The sequence below is a fragment of the Carassius carassius genome, chromosome 8 (assembly GCF_963082965.1).
Source record: "Carassius carassius chromosome 8, fCarCar2.1, whole genome shotgun sequence".
In the NCBI taxonomy this organism is placed as follows: domain Eukaryota; kingdom Metazoa; phylum Chordata; class Actinopteri; order Cypriniformes; family Cyprinidae; genus Carassius; species Carassius carassius.
In genome coordinates, this window is record NC_081762.1 from 24,942,188 (window position 1) to 24,954,982 (window position 12,795).

General features: G+C 42.7%; 1 protein-coding gene across 1 annotated transcript; it reads left to right on the forward strand.

Moving 5' to 3' along the window:
* The first annotated feature begins 10,095 nt into the window (after window positions 1-10,095).
* On the forward strand, window positions 10,096-12,220 carry LOC132144782 (perforin-1-like). Its single transcript, XM_059555357.1, has 2 exons — window positions 10,096-10,728; window positions 10,862-12,220. Exons 1-2 carry the CDS (start codon window positions 10,214-10,216, stop codon window positions 12,066-12,068), a joined length of 1,722 nt encoding a protein of 573 aa, XP_059411340.1. The 5' UTR covers window positions 10,096-10,213; the 3' UTR covers window positions 12,069-12,220.
* Window positions 12,221-12,795: the final 575 nt, after the last annotated feature.

Here is a 12,795-nt window from a genome sequence, read left to right on the forward strand (position 1 = left end):
TGACTAACAGCATGGCTAAAAGCTAAAGCTAAGAAGCAAAGCTAAAAGCAAACTAAAAGCATACTAAAAGCTGGCATGACTGATAGCAAAAGCAAAGCTAAAACTAAAAGCAAGATTTTATGGTGTCCTAAGTATTTAAACTGGCCTGTTGGCCACACCTCAAATATTGTCTTGACCAATCAGATATTGTCTTGGCTATGATTTATGGGGGGTATCATAAATCATATGTTATCTTATCAAGCATGTGGTCCGAATTTTCCCGCTCTTGCAGGGTCTAATTTTGGACATGATTCCTATAACAAGAATATGATACATTTGACAAATAGCTGATGGTCAGAACTGTTTCAAGCTAACAGATTCAAACACATACATATGAGACATGAATATGTATCCTTAAGCTATCCAGTAGATATTAAAAGACATACACAATAAGTGATTATAACATGATAGTCAAATGTGTGGGTTACATATAAATGAATATGGAGTGAAGCGATGGACTGATATTCATTTATAAGTCTTTTTGAGTTTATTTTGGTCCATATATATGTAGAAAATGGGTTTACATGTGATGTCCGGCGTTGCATCTCAATTACGAACAACAAATTTTACAATCTCTTCTCAAAATTGAAATTGTCAATAATTTTTCTAGTGGTGTTAATGTTGAAAGCTGTTCTGTGAAAGAGTTGGTTGGTTGGTTATCTTGCTTGGGACTTGTGGCACAGAATGTTTTATGACTTCCTGTTGCCTTACTGAGGAATTCGGCTCGTGTTTCAACCACAGTCCTAATCGACTCTTTAATTTGTCTGATTCGGTTCAAATCGGCTACAGCAGATGCAGAGAGAGAGGCTCGCGCTGGGAAAGAGAGACCTCGCGCTCGTGCGGCAGCACCAGAGTGTCTCAGAGACTAAATAATGATTGTCCAAAAAGTCGCTAGATTCGTGGCTAGTCGCTTTTTTGGAAAAAAGTCGCTAAATCTAGCGACAAAGTCGCCAAGTTGGCAACTCCACTGCCAAGCGGACCGGCTTCAACCGTCTTGCAAGTGTTGATAGGCTATTACTCGTGAGGTTTAACCAATCAGATAGCGCCATGGGCGGGACATTGAGCAAGTCTGCAGAGTGGTGAATACAGAGAGGCTGCACGGCAGCTATATCAGAGCCAGCCAAAGTAGTGCATTTTAACATAAAATTTACTTTAATCAAACCACGGGTCCGTGATAAGTTTTGTGATCCGTCTCGCCGTTGATCTTCCTGAGTCCAGTCAAGTCACCATTGATCTTCCTGAGTCCAGTCAAGTCACCGTTGATCTTCCTGAACGAAGTCAAGTCTCAGTTTCTCCAAGCTCTGAGTCCACAAATGACGCTGAGCTCCCTCGCTGTCTGATCAGCTCTATACCCGCTGCAGCGGCGCTTTTCCCAGTTCAGATATCAGCTCTTTTATTGGTCCGTTTATGATCAGATATCTTTATTGTCTGCTGAAGTGATATAACTATGATAACGAAGTAGATTATTTTGCTTAATTTTGTGACGATCGTGCACAAGAGAGACACAGGGAGAGGGAGAGATCCAATTGCAGGTAAGATTTATTAATCAAATAAGGGTATCCAAATAAACAGTCCAGGAAAACAAACAAAACAAAAGAGGGTACAGGAAGGAAAGGAACGGGAACTTGGGAAACGAGAAGGCAAGGGAAAATCTCGGGAGATGAGAACGCTGGTAACACGAAGGGTAAGGACTCCATACAAACAACAGGGAAAGACAGGTATTTATAAGGAGTCTAATGACAAATAGATTGCCTGCACCTGGTGCAATTAACTGGAGTGCAACAGACAAAGAGACTAGGAGGGAGGTGGAGCGGCGGAGGACTAGGGGGAGGAACGGAGGGCCAAATGACAAGGTAAAACAGAGACAAGAGGACCAGGTAGAATAGGGAAACAGAGACAACAAGGTAAAATGGGGAAACAGAGACAAGACAACCAGGTAAAATGGGGAAACAGAGACAAGAGAAGTGCAACACAAAACAAGGAGTCCAAGAGGGTGGTGGACAGGCGGAGGATCAGGGGGAGGGACGGAGGGCCAGGTCCTAGAGGGAAACGGAACGACAGACATAGTCTAGAAATCCAGGAGGGAGGTGGACGGCGGAGGATCAGGGGGAGGGATGGAGGGCCAGGTCCATAGGAGGAAACAGACAGAAAAAAAAACAACAAAAAAAAACACAAAAACATAAGTCCATGAAGGACATCACGTGACGCCCACCAGGGCGGAGCAGAAGACCACCACAACCATGTGGTCAAGGCGGAAGCCCCCCAGGGCGGAGCAGAAGACCACCACAACCGTGTGGTCAGGACAGATGCCCCCCAGGGTGGAACAGAAGACCACCATGTCCTTGTGGTCGAGACCGGAGTCCCCCAGGGCGGAGCAGAAGACCACCACAACCATGTGGTCAGGGCGGAAGCCCCCCAGGGCGGAGCAGAAGACCACCACAACCGTGTGGTCGGAACGGGTGCCCCCCAGGGCGGATCAGAAGACCACCACCTCCGTGTGGTCGGAACGGATGCCCCCCAGGGCAGAACAGAAGACCACCACATCATTGTGGTCGAGACCAAAGCCCCCCAAGGTGGAGCAGAAGACCACCACATCCGTGTGGTCGAACCAGACGCCCCCCAGGGTGGGGCAGACGACCACCACATCCTTGTGGTCGAGGCAAAAAGCCCCCAGGGCGGAGCAGAAGACCACCACATCTGTGCGGCCGGACCAACGGCAGATATATAACATATAATATAACATATAATATATATAGCAGAATGTTAATGTTTTGTGCTTCTGCAAAGTATCAAGCTAAAACTAGCTAACCTTAAAGTTAGTGAGTCCATGCTAATGTACAAACCTAAATAGTTAACTGTTCTCTCGTCATTTACGGTGTAAGTCAAAAACACATAAACAAAGGTCTATATTTCAGTGTCTCCATATTAAGCTGATTAAATGTAAATTAAATGTAAATTGCATTGCAATGCAGACAGAATTTTCAGACTAGCAGGATTTCTGACAAGATAAAAGTCACTCCTATGGTTGATATTTTCTATTTCTTTCTACCACTTTCCAAATGGAAGTGATCATCTCTATCCCCTTATAGTGAGCAGGGTTCGTGGGAATGCACTTTGCAAAAGGAGCAACATAGTATCCTCATTATCTTTAACACAGACAACACAGAATGTGTCCGTCAGCAGATGTGCTGTTTTACATTACACTTAGTCATTTAGACATCACCAGATTCATATCCAGGTCTTATGCTTTTAAATGCTTTTCCCCAGCCTTTAATACAGCCAATTCCAACTGTTGCTTGTTTTGGGAAGTTTCTGTCTTTGGTCTTCTCTTCAGCTGGTGAAATTAATCATTTAAATCTAGAGACTGATTTTGGCAATTTAAGACTTTACATTTCTTTGCCCTGATAAAGTCCTTGACTGAACTGACAGGGTGTTTTGGGTCACTGTCCTGATCCATTATGAAGTACTTTCTAATGAGTTTGGTGGCATTTCCTTGAATATTGGTAGCAAAGATGATTTTGTACCCTTCCAAATTGATTCTGCTACTGCCATCATATATTAAGTCATCATTACAATGAAGAGGTCCTGTTCCAGAGACAGCCATGCATGCCCATGTCATGACACCACCTCGACCAAGCTTTACAAATGAGGTTGTATTCTTAGGATCATTTGCAGTTCCCTTTTTCTCTCCACACTTTTGCTTTACAATCACTTAGATAAAGGTTAATCTTTGTCTCATCGGTCCATCAACTCAGTTCCGAAACTCTACTGGCTCACATTTGTGAAGAATCTTGCCTTTCTATTTTTGGTGCTGATCAGAGGTTTGTATCTTGCTGTGTAGCTTCTGTAATTCTGTGTCAAATTCTCCTGCGGACAGTAGATTGACAGAGCATCACCCCAGCTTTCTGTAGGTTGTTGGTGATTTTACAGACATGTATTTTAGGGTTCATTTTCAAAGCTTTTATGTTTTGCCTGTCATCCACTACTGTTGTTTTTCTCAGCCGATTAGGTCGTCATTGGTTGCTGATGTTGCCGGTAGTTTCCAAACTCTTGATTTCTCCATGCCCTTTGTTTTATCTATAGTTCTAATTGACTTCCTCTTTTCTTTTAGCATCCAAATTGGTTGCTTTTCTTTCAGAGTCGGCTTCCTTGTCTTCATCATGGTTTGTGTGTGTCATCATCAAATGCGTTGAAAGATGAGGATATGGTCCAGCGCTTTCCTGGTTCTGCCATCTGGGCTGTACCATGTCCAGTGATGGATAAGCTTCCGGGGAAACCAGGTATCTGCAATGCAGAGGTTGTTGTGGTGGCAGAGAAGGAGTAGGCGGTTGACGTTGTCGTTTGTGGACCTGTCAGCAAAGGTTATGCCGACAGATGAGCCTGTGGACCGATCACTGCTAGATCAGTGAGGCATGATGGTGATATCGTGTGGTAAGGCTTGGCCAACAGCCTGATGGAGTTGGTCAAAGAAGGCATCCTTCGGATCCTCATCAGTGACATTGGTGGGGGCATAAGCAACGATTACTGTCATCTTGCCGTGTTGGTGGAGAAAGCGGGCCAATCAGGGGTGTCCAGCTGATGAGGGACTTGCGGAGGGCCTTCGGGGTGTCAAGTGCCATGCCATAAAGGCCTGTCCGTCTCTCGGGGTCACTCCAGAAGTAGCAATGGTTGCCTGCTGTTGTTTCACCATTGCCATGCCATCGAATTCACAGAGCCCTGCTAAGGAGATGTTATAGCAGCAGAGCTCTCAGGACAGCAGGGTGGCAGCTCCGGGACAAAGGAGTGTCTGGACATTCCATGTGGCGACTCGGGTCCTACTACGAAGGTTGATCCGTACTCGTTGGTCGGGGGCAGGCTTGGGTCCGTTACCGTGTTGGGCAGTCTGGCTACTTTCTCTGATCGGTTTCGTATAGGTTTTCGTATAGGATAGTCGGTTGGTGGGGCTGCCACCTCACAGCATACCGACATGCTGGGGTCTTTGTTTGTCTGGCACCTACCCTGGAGACCAGCCCGCCTAGGGTGACCCTACTAGGAGCAAGCTCCCGACGGTATCGCTCTCCAGGGTCACTGGAACACGCAAGCCCCCTCGCCATTTCAATGCCAGACCTCTCGACTCTGGAAGCCATTTGTCACCAACTGTCACACCAAGACTCAGCATCGCCTGGACTCCTCCCTACTCAGTGATCCAAACATCGCCACAGACTTCAGCTGCACCATCCGCCACACCTTTGATAACCTGGCTACCGACAAGGTGAACGACTGGCAGACCTTGAAGGAAAGTGTCATCCAGTCAGCTCTCAATGTCTTCGGATGATTTCAACCTTCCCCGAAAAAGCCTTGGATATCGGAGAGGACACTCAACATCCTCGAGCGGCGGCGTGAGGCCCAGCTCCGAGGTGAACTGACAGAGTATCAGCGACTGAACCGCCAGTGCAATGTGGCTATAGCTGAGGATAGGGAGAAGTTCTGGCAAGCAGAAGCTAAACACCTAGAGTCCGTGGCCAATAACTACAATATGAGCTGTGTCTTTAGTCTGCTGCGCCAAGCCCATAATGGCCCACGCATCAAGACAGCCCTGGTGAAAGATTCTGATGGCAACCTTATAGCAACTGAAAAAAACTGCCTCGAACACTGGAAAGAGCACTTCAGCCTCCTTCTGCAGCACGGTACCTCCCCGGCTGATCCCGCCATCTCATCGGCCATTAACGCTGCAGCCCCTAGTGCTGTCTGCAGTACAGACCCAGTCACACCTGAGGAAGTCAGAGCCGCTCTAGAAAAACTTAAGAACAGGAAAGCCTGTGCAATAACCATTGAGATGCTAAAATCAGGCGGTGAAAGCATCGTTGAGTGGCTTACACACATATTCAATGAGGTGAAGGAGACAGAGAGGCTTCCCAGTGACTGGACCAGAGGAGTCATCTTAAGGGTCAACGTAAGGGTGACAGGCTAGTCTGCGGCAACCACAGAGGCATTACCCTTCTCTCCATCCACTGCAAGCTCTTTACCAGGATCTTGCTCACTCGTGCTCTCCCAGCCATCAGAAGCAGCCACCGTCCCCAGCAGGCTGGCTTCATGCCTAACCACTCCACAACAGACCAAATCTTCGCCATTCGCTTGCTGATAGAGAAGACCTATGAATTCCGTAAAGTTTGCCATCTTTACATCGGGTTCATAGATCTGAAGGCTGCCTTTGACACCGTCTGCCACACTTCACTGTGGAGTACCCTACACGCCCTTGGAGCACCACCCAGATTCGTGGCCCTGTTCAAGTTGCTTTATAGCAATGCTTAGAGCTGTGTCCGCATCAACGGCAGAGACTCAGACTGGTTTCCCATCTCCAGTGGCATTCGCCAGGGCTGTGTGGCTGCTCCTGACCTCTTCAACTGTATCATTGACCATCTGATGTCCAGGGTTTGTGAGCGGGTCCCCAGAGTGTCCTTCGGCAGTTACCACCTGACTGACCTGGAGTACGCTGATGAAACCATTTTGCTCAGCACGTCCTTCAGCCAGATGAGAGATGCTCTATACAGTGAAGAGGCTGAGAAGCTTGGCCTCCAGGTGAGCTGGACGAAAACCAAGTTCATGTATGTCAGTGACGGACTGCATCAACCTTCCCTGTGGCTTGGCAATGACATTGTAGAGCCTGTCAGGAACTTTGTGTATCTGGGATCCATAGTGACAGACAATGGGGACCTAAAACCAGAGATTACCCGCAGAAGAGCCCTGGCTGCGTCAGCCCTGCAGTCTCTCTGGAAACCACTCTGGTGGCAGCAGACCATCTCACGCAAGACGAAGCTCCGGATTTACAACTCAGCAGTACTCTCCATCCTGTTTTATGGCTCTGAGACTTGGCCCTTAAATAAGACACTGGCTGCAAGATTAGACGGCTTTGACAGCAGGGCTCTCAGAACCATCGAGAACATCAGGTGGTCCCAGCGGATTTCCAATCAAGTGCTTAGAGACCGCACGTGCCAGCCCAGAGCATCCTGCCTGGCTGGGCAACGTCGCACCCGCTGGTTCGGCCATGTCCTCCACCTCCCTCCTGACCATCCGACGAGAGCCATTCTCCAGTTTGATCCGAGGGCCGCAGACTGGAGACGACCACGAGGTAAAACCCGCACCCGATGGCTTGACGTCATTGCGGGTGACTTCCAACAACACGGAGTTGTTATGGGAACTGGAAAACAACTCGTTCCTCTGGTCGGCTCAACACACAGGGATGGGACGCCCCCCTACCCATCGCAGGAACCAAATAGATAGAATAGATAGATCATCAAATGCAAGACTTAGAATGCAGAAGCAATGGATCTAACTGATAAGACACATTCCCTGCTTTTAATATCTGAAGAATTAATGCAACAAGACAGGATTCTGTAGTTTTGTCTCATATTCATTTTATAATCATATTTACAGATTTCTTGACCACAGCAAACAATTTTGTCTTTACTGTTCCAATACGTATGGAGGGCACTGTACATTTTATAAAGTTTTAAAAATATGCTATATAATATATAAAAACTAAATATAAAACTTTTTAAAATATAAAATGTTTTTGTGTCAGTGTCCATCAGCGAATCTCCTGATGAACACATGCTGCGTTGTCATGGGAACATCCCAGCTGAAGATAATGAGGAAATTATGTCACTCCTTTTGCCAAGTGCATTCCTAACAACTATATAATGACAGTTGTTAGGAATGCACTCCAAAGTCTCCACTCCAAGGGGATAAGGATGATCACCTCCATTTGAAATTTTCCCAGGAACTGTTTGGTACGGATACTAGTACTAGCACACCCCTACAATGCAGTCTGGCTGTTTGTTGTGGTGCGTAAATAAGTTATTTAAAAAAAAAAAAAAGTTACATACAGGACAGCGTGGAGGTGTCTGCATGAAAGAGATCACCTGGAGTTATTTTTGGTGGCCAGGAATGGATGGACACATTGAGGAAAAATGTCAAAGCATACTGTATGCAATGTACTAACTTGCAATAAATGGAACATGCCTTGAAAGCCTTGGTACGACAGAACACAATTCATTAACTTAGAATTACAGCTTCTTACTGAGTTTCTATAGTATGCTACATGGAACCGACTGTTTTTCACCAGCTTACTCACCGGTTCAGTTGGAAAATGAGGACAACATTTTGATTTGCTCAGGGGCGATTCTATTTTTAGTTGGGAGTTTAGTTTTTGTTTTTTGTTTTTTTACAATGAAGACTTCATGATTCATTATTAGGACATTCATGTTTATCCTTTGACAATTAAAACATCGTAAGGGTTGAATGACTGCAATGAATCTTGGGAACACCGTGGTATTGTGTGTGAGAGGCTTGTGACACATTACAGTCAGCAAAAGTGAGAAAAAAGTATTTAATACATTTTAAATTTTAAAAAACACATTGATTCACTGATGGAGGCCTTATTCACCCCATGGAGCCGTTTGAGGAATATTTTATTATGGATTGTTTATTATTTGAGGCCTACTCCCATTGTAAAGCTTGGAAGATCAAGGAAAAGTTTTAGTATAACTCCAATTGGATTAAACTGAAAGATTCTTTGAGGGTGAGTAAAACATGGACTAATTAAAAAATGTAAAGTGTTTTGAAAACATTATCCATATAAAACCATAATTTTGAGAAAAAAAAAGCATTATTAAATTAATTTACTTAAAGTTTGCGATGCAACTACAGTCAGATCCAACTTCAGATTTCAACAAATGTTTCTTTGCAAACTTTTCATTACACTGTGCCTTGTTTACAAAACAAAATACTTTGAATAAATGAATAATCCTATGATCCACTTGTTTCTGATGCAAGGGATCCTGGGAACCAAACATGTCAAAGCAAATGTTCTTTCACTTTTCCGTTTGTCTTATTGTCGACAGACTATGTCAGAAAGTGAACATGCATCTGTATACTGTATCCAGTGTAGACAAGACAGTGGCAATTATTATAATGGGTTCTATTTGGATTTGACACAATGCGATGCTTGCATCCAGTGTAAGGCACATGCAAGCCGTTAAGCAACTGCCAGTGGACAAGACCTGTGATGAAATGATGACTATTCGTCAACATCTAGGTCTGGAAGTGGTGTTTAAGCAAATGTTTATGCCCTTGTGATGTCACATGCCCCCTCGGATCCAAACAAGCCATTTTTAGAGCTTGATTAAATAAATGCTTTGTTTATAATGAGGAGGCCGTTTAAACTATGAAAAATGCAGGATTATTTAATAGTACAAAAACCACTTATATGCCAAAAGATAAAGGCAAATTAGATTTTTCATGTCATGACCCCTTTAATATAGGAATAGTCAAATTGGTACAGGTTAATTGTGTTCCTTATGCCCATGTCATTCGGGGCACAAGAGTAAGAAGGGGGGAAATGTTGTGCATTGCATTTATGCTGTTAGTACATGATTCTTCCCCCTTCAAAGGACATGATATAATTCAATTCAATTCAAGTTTATTTGTATAAAAGCAACTTTCCCGAAAATTAAGTTTCTACAATATTTAGTAGTAGCTCATCAGTGGTGACTGTCAGTTTATGTACATATGGCATAGATTTTCAGAAAAATTTCTTCAAGATGTAGTCAACCAGATGATGAACACGATGAACGAATTAACAGCAATTTATTATATGATGCAATCACACTTGTAGCAATATTTGTTAGTTCTGTATGTTGTATTAGGGTTAGACTCATCTGAGATCCTCTGAGGGGTTGGCATCTGTGCATGTGTTAACACTACCATCCATTTGTTGATGTAATTGACACATCACCTGAAAATAAATGCTCTTCTTTGTTCCCACAAAATGAATAAGTCATTCGACGAATTGTCATTACGTCACCTCATAGCATATATATCACAAACCTCAAAACCAAAACCAGTCATCCATCATTCAAGGAGACAGGTTAGCAAGACAACATTTCATGATACATTTCTTAACTGTTCAATTCAACACTTTTGTGAATTTAAGGAAAATCATCAAATTAATAGTTATGATTTTAAAGAAACAAATGTAATTATATGATGTATTTAGAAGGTTGATAATTTAGAAGTAAAATTATTGTTACTTTTATAACAATGTTAAAGTTAAAATTCTGTGTCATTGTTCATCTGATGTTAGTTTTTACATCCATAATGATTTGACATAAATGTTTTTATCTCACAACAGATCATGGGGCAGTTGAAGGTTTACCTTGTTTTCTGGGCATTGCTTCTCATGACCATTTCTGGAGAGGATGATATAAGTTCATCAAAGGAGTGTAAGAATGTTCCCTTTGTTCCAGGACACAATCTTGCTGGAGAGGGATTTGATATTGTGACCATGAAGCGAAAAGGTTCTTACGTGATCAACTTGGAAAAATGGGATTTAGGAAATGGCACTTGCAAATTGGCAAAAAATAAATACTTAAGAGGAAGAAAACAGAAGCTACCAGCAGCAGTTGTAGACTGGAGGACCTTGCCAAAGTGTTCAATGAAAGTCTCGAGTCAGATTTTTGAATCAAGTGAAGCACTGGTCAATGATTCATCATCAGCACTCTCAGTCAGCTGGAAAGTTGGTTTAGATGTGAAGGCTGTTGGAGCTGCAGTTGGAAGCACTCATTCCAGGGAAGCAAAATTTGCAATGACTAAATCAAAAGAAGACAAATACAGTTTTACCAAACATGAAGTTGGGTGCAGTTTTTACAGGTGAGACAAATAGGGTGTTCTTCCATCACTCATACTGTTATAAAGATGACTATGAAAAGAAACTGAATCTTTAACTGCAAATCGCTCCCTATATTACCACACTGAATTCAAATATGTTTACTGTTTTTTACAGATATCGTGTAGCTGAAAAGCCTCCTCTTCAAGCAGAGTTTCTTGAATCAATCAAATCACTCCCTCAATCCTACGATCCAGACGCCTACCGCAACCTGATCTCAACCTATGGCACTCACTATATCACAGAAGTCGAGTTAGGAGGGCAAATGAAAGCTATAACAGCCATCAAAACCTGTCAGGCAGCAGTGGATGGACTTACAGACACTGCAGTGAAGGACTGCTTGGATGTAGAAGCCTCTGGTTCATACTATGTAGTAACTGTGAAGACACAGGCACATTTTTGTCAAGAACTGAAGAAAAAGATGGGCACAAAAGAGATGTTCAGCTCCATGTTCAAAGAACGTCAGATAGATATCATCGGGGGAAACATTAATGGAGAAGATCTACTTTTTTCTCGTTCATCACACCCAAATTCCCTCAAAAACTGGCACACGTCTTTGAAGAGACTCCCTGACATTGTGCATTACTCTCTGAAACCCCTTCATTTCTTACTGAGTAATAAACACCCTGCCAGGAAAGGACTGAAGAAAGCTGTTGAAAAATACATAATTGAAAATGCCCTTATGAAGGTTTGCTCTGAGCCTTGCAAGATTGGCAGGAAGTGCAGCGCAAGAGACAGATGTGTTTGTGTTTGTGAAAGTAGTCAAATGATAAAGTCTAACTGCTGTCCAGCTGAAAGAGGACTAGCCACTCTGAAAGTCTACAGTCTCAGTGCCAACGATCTGTATGGAGATACATTTACACAAACAGATAGTTTTGTATTAGTTAAATATAATGAACAAAAAAAGAGCACTCAGACCATTGATAATAATAACAGTCCATGCTGGCCAGAAACATTTGAGTTTGGTCCTATTAAGATCAGAATGGCCAATAAACTAACTTTTACAGTATATGATACAGACACCCCCTGGAACAGAGATGTCCTTGGTTCATGCTCTTTTGATCTTAGAAGTGGAGTTGTGACTGATGCCTGTGTTTTTAATCACGGCACCTTTTATTTTACCTATGAAGTGAAATGTGCACCCAGTCTACAGGGCCCTCGGTGTGATGAACACATACCTTCTCCAATGGCTGCCCCTCTGGCTGATATTTTCAGCTCAAGAAATGGTGTTCTGGTTAAAGACCTGCCGAGGCTTGAATTAGCTCGCAATAACTCAGATAACTTAAACTCCAAGAGTACTTATGGAAAGCTGATCATGCTGTGACCTGCATCACAAATTCTTTTATGCATGAAAAATTGCCCCAATGTAGTCTAACAGCACTTTTATCTGTTAGAAAAAATATATATCTGTAAGCTTTGCTTATTTCCTTCCCATTACTTTTCTGTTTTTGCATTAATAAAGCATTCTTAAAGACAGATATACGTTACATTCTTTATTTTTATATTCTTTCATTTTTTATACTTTTATCATCAATTATACAAATGTACAGTTGTGTTTTTATTTTTTATGAGAAACAGTCATATTTTATTCTCTAGGATAGTATTTGCAGGCTGCAACTTCAGATGACATAGCTCATATCTGTTTTTTCTGTATATTACTAAAACCACACATGAACACCTAGGACATGTAGTTACAAATAATAAAGAAAAATCGCTGCTCAGACAATTCACAGACTCAGAAGAAGCAGCAGTGGTGTGTCCTGTGTCTTTATTGACTTTAATATCACCTGTTGTGAGATGTATAAATTGTCAAGGAAAGACATTTTATACATGTCAAAGTTGTGAAAATGGCAAATTTTGTACTCTAAAGTGTGTACATATTTTGTAAATAGATGTTTAAAGGTTTGGTTCAACTATGTGCATAACACGTGCGCTACGCGTGAATGAAGCTAATGGCCAGTACTATGTGAAAGCAGGAGCGTGAAAATAGAGTGAATTTACGGATATATAATATGTTTTGATTGGTAATGTAACATTAGAGAGTCATAAGT

Coding starts and splice junctions, on each gene's coding strand:
- LOC132144782 (XM_059555357.1), top strand. CDS start 10,214: ATGGGGCAGTTGAAGGTTTACCTTGTTTTCTGGGCATTGCTTCTCATG. Junction 10,729..10,861: donor GTTGGGTGCAGTTTTTACAG/GTGAGACAAATA, acceptor TGTTTTTTACAG/ATATCGTGTAGCTGAAAAGC.